Source organism: Monopterus albus, unplaced genomic scaffold (genome assembly GCF_001952655.1).
Source record: "Monopterus albus unplaced genomic scaffold, M_albus_1.0 scaffold8.1, whole genome shotgun sequence".
In the NCBI taxonomy this organism is placed as follows: Eukaryota; Metazoa; Chordata; class Actinopteri; order Synbranchiformes; family Synbranchidae; genus Monopterus; species Monopterus albus.
The window spans coordinates 1,406,712-1,428,530 of NW_018127888.1; the positions used below are offsets into that span (position 1 = coordinate 1,406,712).

A 21,819-nucleotide genomic window follows, 5' to 3' on the forward strand; every position below is an offset into this window, starting at 1 on the left:
CCTCTGTCTTTTCTTGGCTTTTATTGAACAGAGTGCAGAAGCTTTATCTGTGTGAGTTCTGTCTGAAGTACATGAGAAGCAAAAACATTCTCCAGAGACACACAAAGAAATGCGGCTGGGTTTACCCACCACACGGCATTCCATGTTCCGCGCCAACTGACACACCCACCTGTTACCCCTCTTATACTCTCCCTACTGGTTCCTCCCAAACCCCACATTGGACAGAACAGCGCGGGTATTTCACCGAAACAACGGTAACCAATACATGCACAGCTTTCAACAACAGTGTCAAACCCATTTGCACACAACAAAACACATGAACATCAGCGGTCGGTCAGGGTCGCCACAGTATTATATTGCACAAAAATATGGGTTTCGCTATGAGATAATTAGCACACAGAGACAAGCAACCTTTATTTTATTAATTTAGTCCGTGCAGTTAGCTTGTATCTGCCGTTCAAGTGTATAGTTTGGGTGTCTTGTTTTGAAAATATTTACAGGAAGTCGTGTGGTTTTATATTTTGCCTTGATGATGCTCTCTCTCTGGAAGCTCTCGGGATGCAGCAGGGCGGATGGAGGATGAGGAGGAGGTGAAAGACTAGAAGGCAGGGAACAGAATGAACGGATCGGGGGACAGGAAGATGCGGATTACGGTAGCCCGCAGGCCAGCCCTTTTACCGACGACGATTCCGGTCGTTTGACATGAGGATATGCGGAGAAAACGACACAGGCCTGCGGTTTGTTGATACACAGAGCACCGAGGGGAGAGCCTGTAATTTTTATGATATATTATCTGTGACAGGGCTGCGCGGCGTAATTGTGAGGATGATTTAATTGCCAGCGTATGGTATTTTGTATTTACACGTTAGTCTGAAATTGTTTCGTTATTAACGTCAAGAAAACCGGAGTAACAGTGACCCCATCTCTCTTAATATTGGTGGTTAAACTGCCATCATGGTTTTAGCCATCACTTTAGCATCATCGCCACCTCATCTCTTCTGCTCTGCCGCTGCAGACTGGATGTCAGAGTGAACAGAGCGAAGTCAAAATCAAACATACCAAAATACAACTTTACCGTACTTCAGCATGGATGCGTCGACGGCACAGCCTCGCTGGTTGACAGGTCTGTTAATATGGGCGACGTTGTGTTTGTTCAGCAACGGTCAATCCGCGCTGGACGCCTCGGGCCTGCCTCTAGCCATTCGCGTGCCAAACGCTAACACAGCCCCCCCCCCCCGCAGCGGCTGCAGCTGCTGTAATGAAGCGCGAGCGCGGCAACGGCGGGAGGTATACCGCGCGCAGGCGGAGAGGAGCGGCAGCTGGCGGCATCAGCTTCGTGGACATGATTGATAACCTGCGTGGGAAGTCTGGCCAGGGGTACTACGTAGAGATGGCCGTGGGCTCTCCTCCCCAGAAGGTAAAGGTTGTTAGATTAATCTAACATGGCACAGCTCTCCTGAGTGTATGCACTTTTAAGGATGACATTTAGTTCTTAGACAAGTCAGTATTAATGTTTGTGGTTCTAAGGACTGGCTGCTCTTGAAATATGCTACTTTAGTCTTTGCTCTCTCACTTCCAGTCTCTCTTTCACTGTCTCTTTCAGTTCAATTCATTCAGGTTTAGGCATATTGGCAGGGATATTAGAAATGTTCTGTTTAATAAGCTACACAACAGGTTATAACAAGACCTAGTGATATAATTCACGTACTGACAATTCAGTGAGAGGTCACATCACTGTAAACCTATAACACACCTTGCTAACACACTTACAGTACGTGTCCTTGTTAGCCTGCAATAATAAATACCATATTTTCAAAGGATAAGGATAATTTTATTAATGATAAGGTACTTTAAAGGATAAACATCTTTTTAATTTGTTAAAGGATCATTTATATATTATCAATATTTTAAACACCGCCCATACAGATACTAAAATCAACAGTGATTTGCCTCTACTCAAAATTAATGTCTGTTAGCCTGTCAGACCTGGATTATCTTATTCATCTGTTCCATAGACTTCCAATGATATTCAAAAACAATTAAGGGAAACACACCACCGCACTAGTCGACGTTTCCTCTTTAAGACACACCAGGCCCTGAAATTTTTAAAAGAAATGTTGCACAAAGGCTCCAAACTGCCATAACTTTTCATAGCATCTAAAGAAAAATGGAATTAAGGGCCAGTGCATGCAGGAGATTTTTGGATATTTTTAACAAATATTAGGGTCTTGTATTTTGTAATGAGGAAATGTGTCACTAAGTGCAGCAGTGTGCTTCCCTGATGTGTTTTTAGATATTTCTGAACATCACTGGAGGTCTATGGCACTATGAATAAACTAATCCAGGGCTGACAAACTGACAGATATTAGTCATGAGTGGAGGTATGTCATTGTTGGTTTTAGCCTCTGTATGGGGGGTGCTTAAAATACTGTTAATATAAAAAATGGCCGACCTTATCGTTTAATGCTTCTAATGCAATGGCTATTTCCACAGTTAAATAAGGATTTTAAAATGAAGTCACTTGATGGAAAAGTACTTCAGATGTCCGATTTGTCTGGCCCTGCAATGACAGATGGCCCCTCTGTGTGTATTTGTGTGAAAGTGAAAAAAAGGACTGAAGGATACAGACATATAATGGAACCATTAATTCTGGAGAGTGAGGAGTGCCAGCTGGGTGCAGCTGCAGTGTACAGGCTGGCACACAGAGGGGAATGGATAGAAGGAAAGAAAAAGTGATGAGGTAGTAAAAGAGGAGAAGAAGGAGAGGGTGACAGAGACAGTGAAACAAATAAAAGGCAGGAGAGAGGGAGGGATTGACGGGGGACATGGAATGAATGAGAACAGAAGGTGAAGAGAGAAATCAAGTGTGTGTGACAGAGATAGGATGTGAGCGGTGAGAGCTTCGAGCAAGTAAAAAGAAAGATGATGAGGATCTATGGTGCTAAGTGGAGGTGTCATGCTGCCACTGAGAGACTATGATGTGCAGAAAAAAAGAGATCTGTCTAGCTGGGGCACCATAGACACTGCCAGCCAGTCGAGGCCAGTCAGCACAGACAGACAACACACTGTTTTGGTGGCTAAAGTGAATGTCCTTTGACCATTCAGCTATCATTCACCCTGCTGAGTGTCATTGGAAATTTTCCATTTAACTTCATAAAGTAGCAATATGATACCAGAGTGATTTGATTGTGATGAGGTAAATGACAGTATATTCAAGCCCAAAGTGAAACAAGGGGATTTGACTGCATAACACAAACCCTCTGTATTTATAGAAAAATAGTTGGATTATATTTTTCATTTAAACCATCAGGAAGGTATATACATATATACTCAACCGGGTGCAGGGTAGCCTTAACTCAAGACCTGTTTAAGGAAACAATTGTATTGTGAGATTGTGTCAGTGATGAAGGCTGAATCGCTGAAAATGTTCTGTCTTCCAGCACAATAAAGTGATTTCTTGCAATTGAGTGTGATCTTAATTTACAATTATTGCACTGGATGTGTATGTCAGAAAGTGTTTATGGGTCAGATTATGTCACTTTGCCTTTAACTACAGTCATAAACTACTGCAGTCTCTGCACAGTATTTCTAATATAAATGCAGTAATAAACAAAACCCAAGTATATTTAGTGGATTTTAATGCATCATTTTAATTTCTGTTGCCTGTACTGCTTGAGGCTTGAAATAAAAACCCATGCAAGCATTTTTTACTTTTCTTTTGATGTTTTAAGGCACAAACATAAAAGTGATAACAAAGGACTTATTATGTCTGGCAATATGTTTAAATGTCTAAATAGCATAATCATCCATCAGGGTCAGTGACCATTGCATTTGTTAAAATGACCAATTAGGAAAACCATAGCTACAAACACACTAATAGGCTATTTGCAGGCCCCTAATAAATATTAAGATAACAGGAATCAAATTATCTAAATGTGTCTAGGGCTTTAAAAACCCCTGCATCCGGATAAATAAAACTTTATATAGATAAGTAAGACATAAATAAATGTATCAGTCTGTACATAAAATACATTGTCTGATTCAGTGGTTCGGCAAGGGCAAAATGATGAACCCGAAGTGAGAAATGACCTTACATTTAATTAAGATGCTTGGTAGATATGAAGTTGTGGAAATGACCTCAAGTCATTTATGGTAACTTTCACATATTTTGCATTTTGCGTTGTGTTCTGGTAACCACTAGATGATTTATCCTTCACAGTGGAGGGGGAAGGGCAAATGAAATGGCTGGAACAGACAGGCACTCTGCCAGGGAGGACAGGAAGATGCAGTGTGAGAGAGCAGGGAAAGACACGTGGTCTCGTGTGTCAGGATGCAGCCTTCAGTGCGCGTGAGTGTTTTTGTAGCGGTGCACGTTATTGTGTCCAGAGCCAGGTGACTCCGAATCTGTGCACATATGATTAGCGGTGTTTGTAGAGAGAACTAATGCAGGCTTATGTGTATATATCACTGATAGGGATGTAGCCTACTTTATGTATGTATGTTAGGAAAGTGTGGGGTAGACAGAGTCTGATTTTATTCTGGGCTTTTAGGTGCAGCCCTTGAGACAGTAACACTTCGGTGGATATTTAAAGAGCTAGTCCATTATTGAACAGTTTACTGTGGCTGTATGACTGTCCCTGCATCTGCTTAGTTGTTTCTATTCATCCTCTCTGTCTGTTTTCTCTCCCAGTGAGTCCTTCTTTGCCATATTTCTCTTTCAGTATAAAAGTATTTTTTTTGTGCTTACATGTAATGTAACTGTTGAGGAATCTTTAAACAGCAATCAAACACACAACAACAACATCAGTACATGTTAATTAGAACCTTATGAATAAAACTGTAGTAATTCGGTACAGTTATGCTAGGATGAAAATGTATGATTCACACAATATACATAATATATATTAAAACAGCCATACATAAAAAAAGATAATAAAGAAAAAGAAATTGTAGATTATATTTGCAATATAACATATGGTGTAAAGGATAACTTATGATGTAATATATATGGAATTTGTGATATATGATGCATATACAGTATTGTATGCATACAGAATGCAGTACAGTATTTTATATTTCTTCCTTTGCTGTGTGCCATTGTGCTCCATTCACAAATTCAGGAACAGTTTTGACTGATTGTACAAAATATGATACTCACATAGAGATGCCCGCAGAAGAGGAGGAGAGGAGGAGAGAGGGGGAGTAGAGTGGGCAACCTGAGATGAGTGGAGGGTTAGAGTGGAGACATAGAGGGGACAGAGAAGGACATTTAGGGCAACAGGAAACAGCACAGGACACTACAAGGTAGGAGAAATGGATATCAACAATGACTGAGAGATGAAAGCTGATCATCTGTGAGATCTGAGATGCTTTTCTTATTGTAACAGAAATAATTCTGCCAAGAAAATAGCCATAAAGAGCCATCAGTGTAAAAAAAGTGAAGATACCAGTAGCAGGAATCATAAACCCCATACAGATAATTGTTTTAAAAATGGCCATGTTTGTTTCCAAGAAAACCAAATTACAGATTAAGTTTCCACTCAAGATACTAAACATAATTTCCAAATGTAACCTAAGTGTCAGTTGTACAAACTTATTGATTTCAGCAAAATGCACACATAAATTGCTCTCTGTCCCCCATTCTCTCTCCGTCCCATTAGTTGAACATCCTGGTGGATACAGGAAGCAGTAACTTTGCTGTTGGAGCAGCTGCTCATCCCTTCCTACGCAGATACTACCATCGCTCTCTGTGAGTACAGACAATCATATTAACCATGCAACATTTGCAGCTGATAGTAATGACATTTTTTAAAATGTCACTATATCTTATTGGTTCATTTATACAATAAAGCTGACATCAGGATGGCAAATGAATCTCTCAGGCAGTTTCAAACTGATTTAGGTTAAATTATGAATGAAAATACTATTTGTTCATATTTACTCTGTGGTCACTGTCTGTAAATCACACAGTAGTTCATGTACTGTTTATGTTGTAACCCTATATGAGTGGGTTAAAACCCCTTTCCCTGTTTTCTTACCATCCATTCGCAGTTCTAGCTCATACCGTGACCTCGGCAGGAGCGTGTACGTTGCCTACAGCCAGGGTCGCTGGGGAGGGGGGCTGAATCTCTGTCCCACATGGCCCCAATGCCACGCTGCGAGCCAACATCGCAGCAATCACCCAGTCAGATCGCTTCTTCATCAACGGATCTAACTGGGAGGGAATCCTGGGACTGGCATATGCTGATATAGCCCGAGTAGGAGCAGCACATCACTTGGTCTTTCAAAATCTGCGGAAAAATAATAAAATTCTAATTTACACATGGCACCAAGTCATTAGATGTCAGTACCCAAGAATCATGCTGGGGAATTATATAAAAAAATCTGTATTTACTAAATACTTATGTTAAAAGCAAGATTTCTTATTATGCCTTAGGAACAGTAATTGTTACATTACTTGGCTGGTGTACCTAAGCATTGTTTAAAAAAACAAAACAATTATTTATTTTTGTCTTGTCAGCATTGGGTTAAAAAAACTAGTGAGAACAATACAGCACTCAAAAGAGATTTATACCAGGTATTTTATTATTTAATACATAATAAGGAATTCATACTCTGGTGTAAGAGGAAGTTAACTATGTTGAAAAAGAATTTTTGGATGGTCAAGAAATATAATTTTGGGCAATTCACTAATTATCACCACACATACTGTATTTTTTGTCAAAGTAATAATACTCTTGTAAACACTGGAGGAAAGCAGGGATAAACATAATGTAACAAAACCTAAACTTAACGGGTATTCTGCTGGGTTATGAGGAGGTTTGTTTGCTCTTTTACAAATTTAAAGCTAATGGCTAAAAGCAGTAGTTAGATTTGGGCATTCAGAGGTAAAGCTGTGCTGCTTTTCTCTCGCTCTTCAGCCTGATGAGACATTGGAGCCTTTCTTTGACTCCCTGGTTCGACAGACTCCTGTCCCCAACTTCTTTTCTCTCCAGCTGTGCGGAGCTGGCTTCACTCAAAACTACTCCCTGGGCAGCGCTACTGTTGGCGGCAGCATGGTGAGACACACATACAAATCATCTAATGTTACTTTATATTTGCAGCCAGTACTGGATTACATTTTTCTCTTTGCTCACAGATCATCGGAGGAGTCGACCCGTCATTGTACGTTGGAGAGCTCTGGTACACTCCCATTCGCAGAGAATGGTACTATGAGGTCATTATCGTACGTATTGAGGTGAATGGTCAGGATCTCAACATGGACTGTAAAGAGGTAAGAGCTGATAGGCAGCTGCAAATACCAAAGAAAGAAAGAATGGTTTTATAGTCATTGACATTTTAAACTCTGTAATCTTTGACTGTTTCTCAACCTTTTACAGTATAACTACGATAAGAGCATTGTGGACAGTGGCACTACCAACCTTCGACTGCCTAGAAAAGTCTTCCAGGCTGCAGTCAAGGCCATTGAGGCAGCATCTTCAGTCAGTTCTGTCTATGATATACAGTAGATACCCTTCTGTACTTATTATGATCTCTTTTAACACTTCTGTTTCTCATTTTCTTCCACTGCTGCTTGAGTGAACACACCCTTGACACTGTTTTTCAGACAGAACAGTTTCCCTCTGGGTTCTGGCTGGGGGAGCAGCTAGTATGTTGGCAGGCCGGCACTACACCTTGGCACATTTTCCCAGTCATCTCCCTCTACCTAATGAGTGAAAACCGCAACCAGTCCTTTAGAATCTCCATCTTGCCCCAGGTAATACACAGTATCTCGTACTGGATATGAACGTGGTTGCATAAAGCAAGAATTTATTTATATTTTCAGATCAGGTATTGTTTGAAGTGGCGCATGAAGTAATACCACTTAAGCCTATTATTCTGTGGAAATTATCACTAGCTAGTATGTTTCACATTACCTGGATTCATAATGGAGAAAATTGAATTCTCATGTTTGTCAACTGCTAAAAAACATCTGATTAAAAACCCTTATGAGGCCTTTTCATTTCCTGTTTATTGAAAACATAACTAATTTTGTCATTACTATGAGCTAAAGTTACACAAGGTATGTCATGTACATCCTGTGCAATACTGAGGTTTTATAGTAGGCGATTTCACTGACAGCCTGTAATCCTGAATAAAGGCTTTCATTTCTGTATACCTGGGTCAGTATGTGGTTTTAACATAAACAAATAAAAAAAAAAAACACCAGTTAGAAAGAAAACCAAGATGCTTTATGCATTGCACAGGATGCTTTACATTAGAGAAATGGACTTGTCATCGCTCTCTGGTGGACAAACTACATAATGGTGACACTAGTTCTAAATAATCTCAGAAAAATCTCTTGCTTACTTTAGTACTGAATTTCTTATAACATTTTAAACTGAAATATATTGATGATACCAGTATATTTATGATAAGCTCAAATCAGCTGATGATAAACACACAAATGAGCTCAAAGTAACACATGCACATAACGGAAATACCAGAATGAGGAAGCTAATTTCAGCTGCTTGTGACCACAGATGAGCCTCAGAACAAAGACTGCCCAGTAAAACGAGAACTCTGCAGCCATTTTCTCTCTTTTCCACCACCTTCAGCGGCACCTTTTTCTCCACCTGATGCAAGAGTATAGAGGCATTTCTGCAGGCAATAGTATATTCTCCCTGGAAATGCAGAGAAATGAAAGACAAGGTTCCCAAGGTGTCTCTTGCATATATGATCTGTGCGCCTTATCAGGGAAAAGTCTAGAGAGAAAAGAGGGAAAGGGAGAGAGCATAATGCATAGTAGCACTGCAAAAAGATGTCTTTTTAAAATAAATAACAAATACATTCTTTCTGTAAGACCCGGTGTAAATGCTTTTTTAGCTTACTGCTAAAAAAGCAGAGAAGCTACACACATACCTCCACAGACTTTTCTTCTCATTTATGCATAAACATAAATAAAACTTAAAAAAAATCAACTCATTCATTTTGTTTGTTCAAAGTAACATAAATCCATATACTGTTTATACAGTATACAGTAAATGTAGCAAAAACACTGAACGTAAACATATCAGAAAAGTACTGTATGTACTTAACAAGGAGAAAGTCTGGAACTATTGCTTGCAGATATGTAGCTCGTACAATTTGGCTCATAAAACAAAGTCCCTGTTTAAGCCTAGAATAGTAAAACAAAGTGTATACGTTCTACATATTATATATGCCTATAGAAATCTATAAAACTCTTGAGGAAAATTTGAAATATAACTCTGGAAGTGTTAATATGTACCTTTCGATAGTCTTCACATAATATTTTAGAGATTTGTAATGCACTGTTGATAATTTTGGGCAACATTCACTCTATACAGTCAGAGTAAGAGCCGAGTTGATATTCTAGGCATTAAGATAAGCACAGGCAAGCGTTGTCTGTTTGCCCCTTTCTTTTTGTGATGTTCTAAATCGAACCCTCCTCTTTCTGTTTCTGTTTAGCAATACCTACGGCCAGTAGAGGATGTGGCCTCTGCCCAGGAGGATTGCTATAAATTTGCTGTGTCCCAGTCTAGCACTGGCACAGTGATGGGGGCTGTCATAATGGAGGGCTTCTACGTAGTCTTTGACCGGGAGAAGAAACGAATTGGCTTTGCTGTTAGCACTTGCCATGGTGAGGAGGAGATGAAGAAGGGATGAGGAGGGGAGGTGGGAGCATAGAACATAAAATGAATTAAGTTTATAGTGTAAAAAGAAAGGAAAGTAGATGCTGCAGGAAGAAGTACTGGGATGAAGGGACTATACAAAAGATGAGAAAAAATAAAGCAGATAATGCAGGATAGGTCATGAGGATACCTTATTTAAAACCTTAAGAGCAGCAGCAGTAACATAAATGATCTGTTACATTGTTAATTGTGTTTCTAAAATACCTACAATTCCATTCTTGCATTTGCAGTGCACGATGAGTTTCGCACAGCCTCAGTGGAAGGCCCATTCCATGGTGTCGACCTGGAGGACTGTGGCTACAACATCCCCCAGACAGACGAGTCCACTCTTATGACCATCGCCTACATCATGGCGGGTATATGTGCGCTCTTCATGCTGCCACTGTGTCTCATGGTGTGCCAGTGGCGCTTCGCCCGCTGCATCCACCCACATGGGGACTTTGCTGATGACATATCACTCTTAAAGTGAACTTGAAGAAGAAGGGAGACAAAAGGAATCATAGAGATCGGCGTTTGAAACACAGGAAAAGATAGATTGTGGTAACAGGAATGTATAATGTTATGTATAATGCTGCTAAAAGAGAGTTTTGAACATGTTTTTTCAGGATTATAAAGCATAGTGAAAATGCTGACATACAGTGAATACACAGTGAGTAGTGCTGCCCTAGAAATGAGAGCATGTGAGGATAATTAGAGCAACTGCTAAAAACGAGAAAGTTGGTGCCATCAGTGTCAACTTGCCTGTTTAAGCTATCTATGCAGATCAACACGGTTAGAGGAACAGAGATGTGTGAATAAAGTCAAATGCAAAACAAAAATTCTTCTTTGTTATAAATAGTGTAAACACAGACCACAGAACAAGACTGGATTTGCAGAGTTTAAAGATTAAGGTCTCTTAACAATGCACAGTTCCACACAGAGTGATCGGAGATTTGGGGAAAATTGAAGAGCAAACAGATCATTTTACAAACATAGTGCAATGAAGAAACTCACAACCTGGATGTGAATACAAGATGTGAGACCATCATGTTGCCAGATGTGCTTTGCTATGGTGTGATCTGAACAAATGAACATGTGGTTACAAGTGTATTTATAGATGTTCTGTTTGTGGCTTATGACTGAATGAAACAAGTTTGATATGCGTGAGCATGCCTGTATGTGTGCATAGCTGTATTGTAAGTGGAGAGTATACAGAAAGATTTAATGAAAATGATACCTATGGAAATGAAATATGGTATTAGCGTATATGAAATTACACTATTTTGCAAATGCCAGCAAATCATTTTGCAGTGCAAATCAAGTTAGAATACAGAGGCCATTTTCATGAAATATCAGATTATTACAGCGTTTTACTGTATAAAATCAGTTTTGCGTAGTGTGAAACTGAGACTACTGAACACAGTCAACATCAGGTGTCACTTGTTCCCTCTTATACTGATAACTTAAATCTATTGTATATAAACATTGTCCTATTCTGATCTTCTGTTTACGCAGGCACATGCACAGAATACACATTGCTTATCTGACTGTTGCACCATTTGATGATTTGCACAACAAAGACTTAATAGGGCTTCTTTCATAGAAACACAAACAGCCTAACTCACCACATCTTTTAATGGGGACCATATATGCTTCACTAAGGAAACCAGCCCAAAGTATGTTATACACTAAAGAACAGTATGTATATCGACAAGGGACAGTTTATATTGTCTCAGCAAGATATAAATAAATAAACTTAGAACTGTATATTTATCCGTCAGGCCCTGGCAGCACTGTTGAACCAATAAAGCACCTATTGTAACAGCAAAATCTGATGTCATTTTGATTCCTTTGCACAAAACATTGCTAATCTAATCTTGCCAAATGATTTGATAGCTAGCTATATATGTGTATATACATATTCCCTTTATGAAAAGTAGTAGCAGTAGAAGTAGTGCTGCTTTTCGATTTCACAAATACATTTAAATAGGCATCTTTCTTAGATCAATGTAGTCCAAGAACAGAGCAGCAAGAAAATACAGACAAAAAAGCAAGAAAAGCATACGTTGTCAAACCTTGTTGTAAATGTGGTTGAAACAATCTGTACAATCTTACTCCATATTTGAGGATTTGGCAAACAATATCTGTTCGTTAAAAAGACAAAAAGAGGTTAAGACTGTGATCATGCGCCGTGGACACTCTGCATACATCCAGGTGCACCACCTGTAGACTGCTGTTCCTCTGGACCAATCAGGGGAACTGTAGGACGTCAGCGCAATAATTGTGTGACGTAATACGATAGGGTAGTGGTTACGGAAATAAGATGACAAGCTCAACATTACTCATAAATTTTACAAGGAACCGTTGAGAAAACGAGCTCAGTGGAAAGGTAAGATGTATGTTTACTATCGCAGCAAACGTTCATTCGTGTTATCTTATTTCACATAGAACAGCGATCTCAATAGTCAGCGTCACTTACAAAGCAATGACAACAACAACAACGACGACGACGACGACGCTTCTGGTGAAACTCGAGTTTCACTTCAGTTTTTTCTGAGTTTATTTGGTTGTTGTTAGTTGTTATTTATTTTATCATAGCTGTGTCACCTATCATACTACCCTAAATTAGCTCCCAAAGTAGCTAGCCGAGCTACTGGTTAACGTTAACATAAACAGCAACCAACAAAATTTAGCTAGCTAGCTACCATCGGCTGACCAGGTAGCTAACGTGTTTTATTGCAACGAATTCTGGTGGAGCATATAAAAGGACTGAAAGCACCAGTGTGTCATTAAAATCTGAAATACTGTTGGTAATGTTAACGTTATTCTGATGTTTGAAGGTTGTAATGCTTTCACCTAACGTTACATCAGTTTGTGGTATGAATAATGATAATCACTTTTATTGGCCAAGCCTGTTACACACACAAGGAATTTGTCTCCGGTAGAGAACCGAGACAGCTATCTGCATCTCTCTTTCTCACTCTCACTCTCACACTCTCACTCTCACTCTCTCACTCACACACACTCACACACACTCACACACACACACACCAATGGCGGCGCTACTCAGGTCATCGGGAGCAACTTGGGGTTCAGTGTCTTGCCCAAGCACACTAAGACATGTGGACTGGGGAGAACGGGAATCTAATCACCGACCTTCCGGTTGGGGGACATGTACTGTGACATACTGTATATCGTTTATAATGTGATCAGAGATAGATATTTGGCCACAGAGGACCAGGTAGAGGTTTAATGTTTTTCTCTAGGACGTTAGGTAAATTGGATGTGATGTTTACACTTGGCTGTATATAATCTGCTGTTAGCTCTGTGCTTAATGACAAGTTACATACACCTCCAGGTACACTTTGTATATTTAAGCGGCTTCTCTACTAACATCATAGCTGAAGTTTACTGCATGTGTGTATTTTCCACCTTGTTGTGTCCAAACAGGGTGTGGTAGGGTTATTACACTTTCCCACTGTGGGAAAGTGTGTCCAAACCTTTGACTGGTAGTGTAAGTGTGATATGTTTCATTTTAACTCAGAGGTATTTGTTTATGTCCTGTCATTTCATTTTCTAATCTATGATTGCTCATAGAGTAGCATTCATGTAAAAGCTTCTTCACTGTAGTCAGTGCAGGAACTTCAGTGGAAGTCAAATGTGCAAGTCAAATGTGCAGTGACCATAGCACTCTGAGGTAGCATCCAGTTAGTGTAATGCTATGAATCTTATAAGTGGCATCTGAATGCTGCACACAGAAGCAAAGTAACCAGCCACTCATTCTCAGCTTGTCCTCACTACTAATGGGACCTTCTTTTCTCCCTTGTTTTGTCTGACATACAGGTTGCTGTTCAGATGAGAAAGGTTCACCTGGTCAAACTTGTTTGTTACCCTCTGTTGCCATGGCAACACCCCGTTTTCACATGTTCTTCCTCTTCCTTTGTCTGTCTTCCTTCACCCTCTTGCTTCTGATCATCCTGCTCTTCGTTGTTCCCTTTTCTTCCCATCCTTCTCCTCCCTCACGTTGGCCGTTACCATCCTGTGGTCCAGGTGAGTCCTGGGCTGTCCGGCTTCACGGTGGCCCACATCATGACAAAGAAGATGGTGATCAGGGCTCTGTGCACCTGGATGTGATAGCCAACAGGGTACAGTACTTCATTAACTCTTTCTCCAATAGGAGTGATGTTGTTTTTCCATTTTTTGGTTGACTATTTTGCAGCCATAGAGTGTGTAATTTTAGTTAAGAAAGAAGGAAAGAAAGACTTCATTGTCATTGTGTGCACACAACAGTACAAACAATGAAATGGAGTTGTACAGACATGTTTTCTTTAAGTTTATTAATGCTCTCCATTTGTATCCTTTTCCTGAAATAATACCATTACTTCGCAGGGACTGTTTTAAAGCTTATTAGAGATAAAGTTTTCTAGGTCAGAGAAATGGCATAAGTTGACCATTTTTAGATGTATTTTCCCAGTTGGTATCATTGGTATTTTTCTCCATTCCAGGTAGCTGAGCAGGCAGGTCTGCAGAACCAGGGCCAGATTGGACAGTTGGAAGGCCACTACTTGCTGTGTTCTGTAAAGTCCAGTGCTGGATCTGTGGGAGGTATCTGGAGAAAAAATGTCGAGCCAGGGGAAGTTCTAGGAGCCGACCCTCATGTCCTGTGGTACTCCCAAGAGAGAGTGCTCAGTCGCTCGAAGAGATCACTGGCCTTCAATGACCCCAGCTACCCCCAACAGTGGCACCTGGTGAGAATGTAATAGCGGTTTGTTATTATTGTGCTAACTCTCTAGTTGTCTAATGGTAAGAAGTGGTAACATCTTCATTTTGCAGATAAAATAACCGTCAACCTAACTGTTTAAAATTTTGTTTCACACAGCACTTTGTGCTTTGATTTACTGTGCTTGCAGTCACAGTACCTCACAGAGGCAACATTTGATGAGAATTAGCCAAGGAGAAATATGATCTCTCTTGCAAGTTCTTGACAGTACTCTGGCTGCAGCATTTTGGATTAACTGGAGGCTTTTTAGGGAATTATTGGGACATCCTGATGATAAAGAGTTACAGTAGTCCAGCCTGGAAGTAATAAATGCATGGACCAGTTTTTCAGCATCACTTTGAGACAGGATGCTCCTGATTTTGGTGATATTGCACAAGTCAAAAAAGGCAGTTCTAGAAACTTAGTTTATGTGTGAGATAAAGGACTCTGGCCCTCCACTAGTACTGGAAGCCGGGGCTTTGCCAACTAGAGTAACTATATGGTTAGATATCATATTTCTAAGGCTGCTCATCTTATACCTACAGCTGTGCAAAACATGCATGCATGATTAAAACAACTTAAAATATAGAAACAAGAGAAGATGGCTTCTCTTGAAAAGTAATATGGTTGTCTAAAGTCTAAGGCAGACACAAAGGTGACACAAAGGCAGATGGTGTGCCTTTTTAAATTGAATTTATATTAGGGGATATATTTGAACTCTGACTACATCTGGCTAACCATGCTTTCCACAAAGTGTTGGAAGAAAGGTTTTATTCAAGTAAATAATAAAGGTGTATTTCGTTATCCAGCCATTATCAGTGGCTTATATGGGGTTGGGTCTCAGCTGCTGCAGGTTTAGTAGGCAGTCCAGACATCCCTCTCCCCAGCAGCATTTCCTTGCTACTCCTGGGGGACTCCAAGGCTTGTCCGGGCTAGAGGAGATGTATAATCCTTCAAGTGTTTTCTGGGTCATTCCCTGGGGCCTCCTACCAGTTTGACATGCCTGGAAAACCTCCAGTGGACAGTGCCTAGGAGGCATCCTAATGAGATGCCCAGACCCTTTGAATTGCAGCAGCTCTAATTTGAGCTTCCTCTATTCGGTAACATTTACATATTACAGTAATGCCATGGCTGCCACAACAGTGGCTTACACTGACTGGAAGAATTTTTTTTAAATGTTGTTTTACCTAGAAAATAAATCCCCTTGAGGTTTACAACCTCTCTTTAGCAAGGGAGCAGTGGCAAGACAGTAGCATTAAAACAGTTGCCTTCTTCACAGCATCCACTCATTCTTTTTACATCCTTGACTTGCCTTTTAATCCTTCACACTTTCTCCTCTTCTTCTTTACCTCAGCATTTCTTTACTTTTTTGTTTTTGCAGCACAATGACATCAATAAGGGTATGGATATCAACGTGACAGGGGTGTGGGAGCACAACATCACTGGCAGAGGTGTCACAGTGGTGGTGGTAGATGATGGGGTGGAACACACCCACCAGGACATTCATTCCAACTATGTAAGTCAGCATTAATAGTGATTCAATTCTATGATCAATAATCTGTTCCTGTTGGTGTTATTTACATATGACCTGTATGTTTGCTAACCTGGATTTTTTGGAACAAATAAAGAGTGGCACAGTGGTTAGCGCCGTTGCCTCACAGCGCAAAGGTTCCAGGTTCGGGCCCCACCTGGGACCTTTCTGTGTGGAGTTTGCATGTTCTCCCCGTGCTTGCGTGGGTTCTCTCCGGGTACTCCGGCTTCATCCCACAGTCCAAAGACATGCAGCTTAGGTTGATTGGTGTCTCTAAATTGCCCATAGGAGTGCATGTGCGTGCGTGTGTGTGGTTGTTTGTCTATGTGTTAGCCCTGCGATGGATTGGCGACCTGTCCAGGGTGTACCCCGCCTTCGCCCGATTGCCGGCCGGGATTGGCTCCGGCCCCACCCGTGACCCCGCTCAGGGATTAAGCGGTAGAAAATGAATGAATGAATGAATGAAATAAAGAGCCCAGGCATAAAGGAAGGAGACTGTTGTTTGTTTGAAGGTTGAGTAGCTGCAAGGTAGACAAAAAGCATTCATTCTGGAAAGAACTGATGTGCGCTTTCTGTTGCAGAGAAAAGTTCTAAATTACAGAGACTGCCACTCATCACAGAGGAGAAAGAGCCGCACATTGTATATACAGAGCTCAAAGTTTATGGCAGCAGCCCCCACAATGAAAAAAAAAAAGTTGTAATGAGCACAGTGGATATGTTGTGTGTTTGTGCTATTAACATTTCTATTATAACCAGTTTTGTTTCTCCCTCATCTGCAAAATGAATGAATATGGATCCTGTTTTTCAACCAAAGAAGGAGATGAGTGATGATGTTGCAAAATCAATCTCTATATTTGATTTTCATTAAAACAATTGCTGGTCAAACCAAACGGCATTCTGAAGTATGAGGATTGCTTTTTTTTTATGCTATGTGTTTTTTTTTTAGAAAAACACAAGTGCAATGACTTTGTGTCCCCTTCAGAGTCCAGAGGGAAGTTATGACCTGAATTCCAATGATCCAGACCCCATGCCTCATCCAGACGTGCACAGCGACAACCACCACGGGACACGATGTGCTGGAGAGATTGCAGCTGTTCCTAACAACAGTTTTTGTGCTGTGGGGGTGGCCTATGGCAGTAAGGTGGCAGGTATTGACAAGAGAACATAATTTGGCACTTTTGAAGATGCATGCTGAGTCTTTGCTCAATAATTTCTGGTGAAACACCTTTCCTTTGTTCTATTCATAAGGTATCAGAGTCCTGGACGGCCCACTGACAGACAGTCTCGAGGCCATAGCCTTCAACAAGCACTACCAGGTCAATGACATCTACAGCTGCAGGTAACAGATGTCTCTCTTTTTGGTCTTATTGGGTATTTAAAACATGGCTTTTATAAGCAGCAAAATATTACAAACATGTATGTTTGTTAATGTTCTTTGCTGTTAAAAGTGTACCATAGCTTAATTTAGTGTAATATTTACCATCTAACTAAACTTAGTGCCTATTTTTCTCTACCGTAATAACATATGAAAGCCTTGGTTGGATTCTGATTTAGACTGTTTTCACTTTTAGTTGGGGTCCTGATGATGATGGACACACAGTGGACGGACCTCATCCCCTAGGCAAGGTAAGATACTTTTTTTTGTCCTGCAGAGGGCAGTATACTGCCACAAAACAGTTAAACTGGAGCAGATGTGTTAACTAACCATAGTTAAAGTGCTTTCACTTCCCTGGTTCTTGACTGTACTAAGTCTAATATTCCATTTTTAACATTTGTTTTCTTCCACAGGCAGCACTGCAGCATGGGGTGATTGCAGGCAGACGAGGCTTTGGCAGCATCTTTGTGGTTGCCAGTGGAAATGGAGGTCAGTACGATGACAACTGCAACTATGACGGCTATGCCAATTCCATCTACACCATCACAATCGGTAAGTCACAAAGACTTTTCAGGTGTGTGTGTAGTTCTCTGCGGTCTAACTCGTGTTTTGCATGTGGACATATGCACGTAGATAATAGTGTGTGTCTGTGCTGAAGGAGCGGTTGATGAGGAAGGCAGGATGCCCTTCTATGCTGAGGAATGCGCGTCAATGCTGGCTGTCACTTTCAGCAGCGGGAGGAACAAGCTGAGGAGCATTGTAAGTTTTGCTGGAACAAACACACAGAGGGCAACTAGACCGAGAATGCGTAAATGGTAGCACATGGAACAACAAGAAAGCAGAAAGTCAGTGATGAGTTAATCTTAGCTGGAAAAATATTTGAGTGGGTGATGTCATCAAGTAACAATCTTAGAGTTGGTCCAATCATAGTGAAGAATGGAAATTCACACCTGACCTATTTATTTGGGCTCGTGTGAAAGCTGACTGAAACTGCCTAAATAGGTGGGTTTCAGTCCATTTCCAGTCTGACTGGAATCCCAAGTTCCCATGTAACATACAAGACAACTTTTTTTTTTCTTTGTCCTCACTCTCTAACTTTCTGCCATTATTTAAGACATATGAGGTTCAAGTTGCAGTCCTGAGTAACAGTACTCAATCAGTACTGCATTAGCTCCTTGTGACTCCAGAGAAGATAAACACATAAGGCACAGTAAAGTGCTGCATGACCCGCTGTTTGTCATGAGAATTTGATTTCCCCCACATGGGTCCATGTAGTGCTGATGACACAGGCTCACAAAAACTGTCCTAATGAGTTTTAACTGTTGGTCTTCTGGTAGTAGTTTCACAAATGTTCCATTAAAGTCAACTTATTGTCTTAGTAACTCACTGTATTATATACAGTAATATAATGATATTAATTATAGCTATCTATCTCTGTCTCTCTCTCTCTACTTATATAATCCTTTTTATCTGACCTTCTCTTGAAGCCTGCAGATATCCACACCAACAACATGTCGTGCAAAACAGTATATCTAATTTTGTGTTGTATGGTAGCTGAAGTGCTGCACAAGTTTCAGATAAGTGAAAGTGCAGCTCTGCATCAGGAGGAGCAGAGACTATTTTCATCTGAAATTGGTGATGGATGATGATAGGAGTGAGGACCTGCTGAAGTTCTGTTGACCTGTTTGTCACTGTTTGTGGCCATCACCATGGTAACACACTTTGGGCCAGGGATGTCATCGCCTGGGGGGATAAGCGTTTAACCAAGATTGAGCTCTCTCTGGAGAAGTAGCCTGATCCAGCACCGACCACAGTGCACTCACAGGCCTAGTGCTTACCACACACTGCTCATTTGTGTGTTAATCAGAAGTCAACCAGAGCAGCTGTTTTTCAAATGCATTTTATCAAAGCGCTGTGAGCCCATAAAGCCTGGAGAAGTAATGGGAAATTCACTTCTGATTTATTAATGGCATCTTGTTCGTCTGTTTTCAGATGTTCCTGTCAAACCTTTCCACTGATTGATTGAAGTTATTTTAGTGGCTGATACATCAACGTTTTGTGATTATTAGCTGTGGCTAACCAGATCATATATATATACTGCTATTTAACTAAACTGATTCAGTGAGTTGAGTACACTGTGACTCTTGCTAATGGACATATGGACATTACAAACACAAATGTTTATGAGGTGCAGAAGAATCTCTAATGATGCTTGTACACTGTTGCTACATAAACAGCTGCTCCGGTATTCTTTTGGGAAACTGCTCAAAACCTTTTACATGACTAGAACAGCTGTTGGAAAAGGCCCAGATGTCTTCTGCATGTGAAAACACACTTCTGTCAGGCAGGCTGTAACTATGTGTGTACCACCAGCAAGTGGTGTGCCCATGGAACACCTATGTGACATGCTTGCAATTGTGGACCTTACATATGGTGTTTTTGACATTAGAGAAGAAGCTGTAAAAGAGTATTAGGAGTTGACCTTTTTGATGTCATGTCTACTCATATAGTTTTCTTCTTTTTTTTTTATCCTTCCTCTCCTGCCTCTGTCTTGGTCATCCACTTGTCAAACTTCTCTTTGTTTTCATTGTGTCTGTATGTATATACATTTTAAGTGACCTGTTTTTTTTTTTTTTGTTTGTTTTTGGTTTTTTTACTAAAGCTAGCTGCTTTCTCTTTATCTTCACTTCCATGCAAAGCAGAACCTTCCCAGGGCCCCTGTTAAACCCTCGTCTTAAAGTTCTCTCCGTTAATTGTACATAAACAGTCTTAAACTCTGGCCACCTGTAGTAAATATATATGTCATTTTGTCAAGATGCCTCTGTAACACTGGCGCCTGAGTAAAGTATTAGTTCAGATACTGAACCTTCATGTCCATGACTTACTTTAAGTCATGGACATTTGTTTTGGCTATACCCTGTAAGGAGTGTGTATGTGCCCATATCTTACTGTGTATCCAAGTGTGATTTAATTACAGTTTATATTTGGACTACTGCCAAAGCTACTACCCCCTTGGCACTGTTTGTACTTATGTTTCCATGATTGTATCTCCTTCATTCAACCCATTTGTCTGCAGGTGACGTCAGACTGGTCCATGCAGCAGGGAACGGGCTGTACGGAAAGCCACACTGGCACGTCTGCCGCAGCCCCCCTGGCAGCAGGACTGGTGGACCTCATTGTGCAGGTCCTGGAGGGACGTTCAGCACATCATTGCTTATACTGCCACCACGGTAGAGACTTAAGGTTTTGTTGTTAATGGACAGGATGTGTCATACTAGTTACAGATTTTCCTTTTCATTCTTTTCTTTCCATTTCTCTTCATCATTTTTTCATTCTTTCTGATGATATTTCCACTTCCAATTTTTCCATTCTTTCAAAAATTTTATTTCTGTTCTTTCTCTTTCATTCTTCACTTGCCATTTCACTTCATCTTTCCATTTGTCTCCATCAGTCTTTCCACTCTACTGACATCATCTGTGTAGTTCAGGAGATAACCTGCTTCATTTACTTCTACTTCATTTGGTGATTTCTTTCAAGCAATATTAATACTGAGAACATAACACCAAAATAGTTGTAGGAATAGTTAGATATTTGTGGAAGTATGATTTCTTACTGAGAAGTAGATGAGAAGCTTGCTACAACTTATCTGTCCATTAAATATAAAGCTACACCCAACAGCTGTTTAGCTTAGCTTAGCACAAAGCCCGGAAATGGATAGGAAACAGCTAGCCTGGTCTTGCTCAAGGGTAACAAAATATGCCCAGTAGCATCTCTGAAGTTTACTAAATTACACATTATATGGCATATTTCTTTACCTGACATGAAGGTAACAAAACTCTTGGAAGGCACTGCTTAGAACACACACCCCCTTTATCTTTGAATTGTTGTGGCTGTGCTCTTGGCCCTCAGAGAAAATTATATCCGTTTCATTTGTTTGTGCATTTCAGTTTTTACATAAAAACAAAAAAAGCTAACTTGGCCACAGGTAAAATCTTTATTTGTCTTAATAGTGTGACAACAGTGCAGACTGGAGGGTGAATGGAGCTGGTTTCCATCACAGTCACCAGCATGGCTTTGGTCTGCTCAGTGCTTGGAGACTAGTCAATGCTGCCAAGGTACTTATATATACACACACAACTTTCCACAGTGGGATGAGTAAGGGATTACAGAATGCATGTAAAAAGAAGAATGAGTTATATAAAGAATTCATAAAGGACAGATCCAAGAAGGTGGAAGAAAAATATAAGTTATATAAGAACAAATTAACTGCGTTATTGAGGATATGTAAGAAACAATATTACTCTAAAGTATTAGAGGATAAAAATAACATGAAAGGTACTTGGAATATATTAAATAAATTGATTAGAAACAGTACCAGCAGGAGTAACTACCCTCAATATTTTATGGACAATGATACACCGGTCAACAGATTTGAGGATGTAGTTGAGAAGTTTAATAGGTTTTTTGTGAATGTGGGTCCTGG

The 21,819-nt window shown here is 40.3% G+C and overlaps 2 protein-coding genes across 2 annotated transcripts in view; both read left to right on the forward strand.

Moving 5' to 3' along the window:
* Positions 1-1,223: 1,223 nt before the first annotated feature.
* On the forward strand, positions 1,224-11,495 carry bace1 (beta-secretase 1). The gene is given in 10 exon segments (XM_020586079.1): positions 1,224-1,417; positions 5,661-5,749; positions 6,052-6,123; positions 6,125-6,257; positions 6,921-7,058; positions 7,139-7,273; positions 7,380-7,481; positions 7,607-7,756; positions 9,469-9,640; positions 9,923-11,495. Coding segments are annotated over 10 exon segments (1,389 nt in total). The 5' UTR covers positions 1,224-1,258; the 3' UTR covers positions 10,162-11,495.
* A 617-nt stretch (positions 11,496-12,112) lies between these two features.
* Positions 12,113-21,819, forward strand: part of pcsk7 (proprotein convertase subtilisin/kexin type 7) — an 18,973-nt gene continuing 9,266 nt past the window's right edge. The window contains 12 exon segments of the mRNA XM_020587039.1: positions 12,113-12,195; positions 13,515-13,816; positions 14,177-14,419; positions 15,812-15,946; positions 16,944-17,109; positions 17,210-17,300; positions 17,533-17,587; positions 17,750-17,888; positions 17,995-18,095; positions 20,413-20,513; positions 20,515-20,566; positions 21,347-21,451. Coding sequence (XP_020442695.1) covers positions 13,574-13,816; positions 14,177-14,419; positions 15,812-15,946; positions 16,944-17,109; positions 17,210-17,300; positions 17,533-17,587; positions 17,750-17,888; positions 17,995-18,095; positions 20,413-20,513; positions 20,515-20,566; positions 21,347-21,451 — 1,431 coding nt within the window. The 5' untranslated portion in view covers positions 12,113-12,195; positions 13,515-13,573.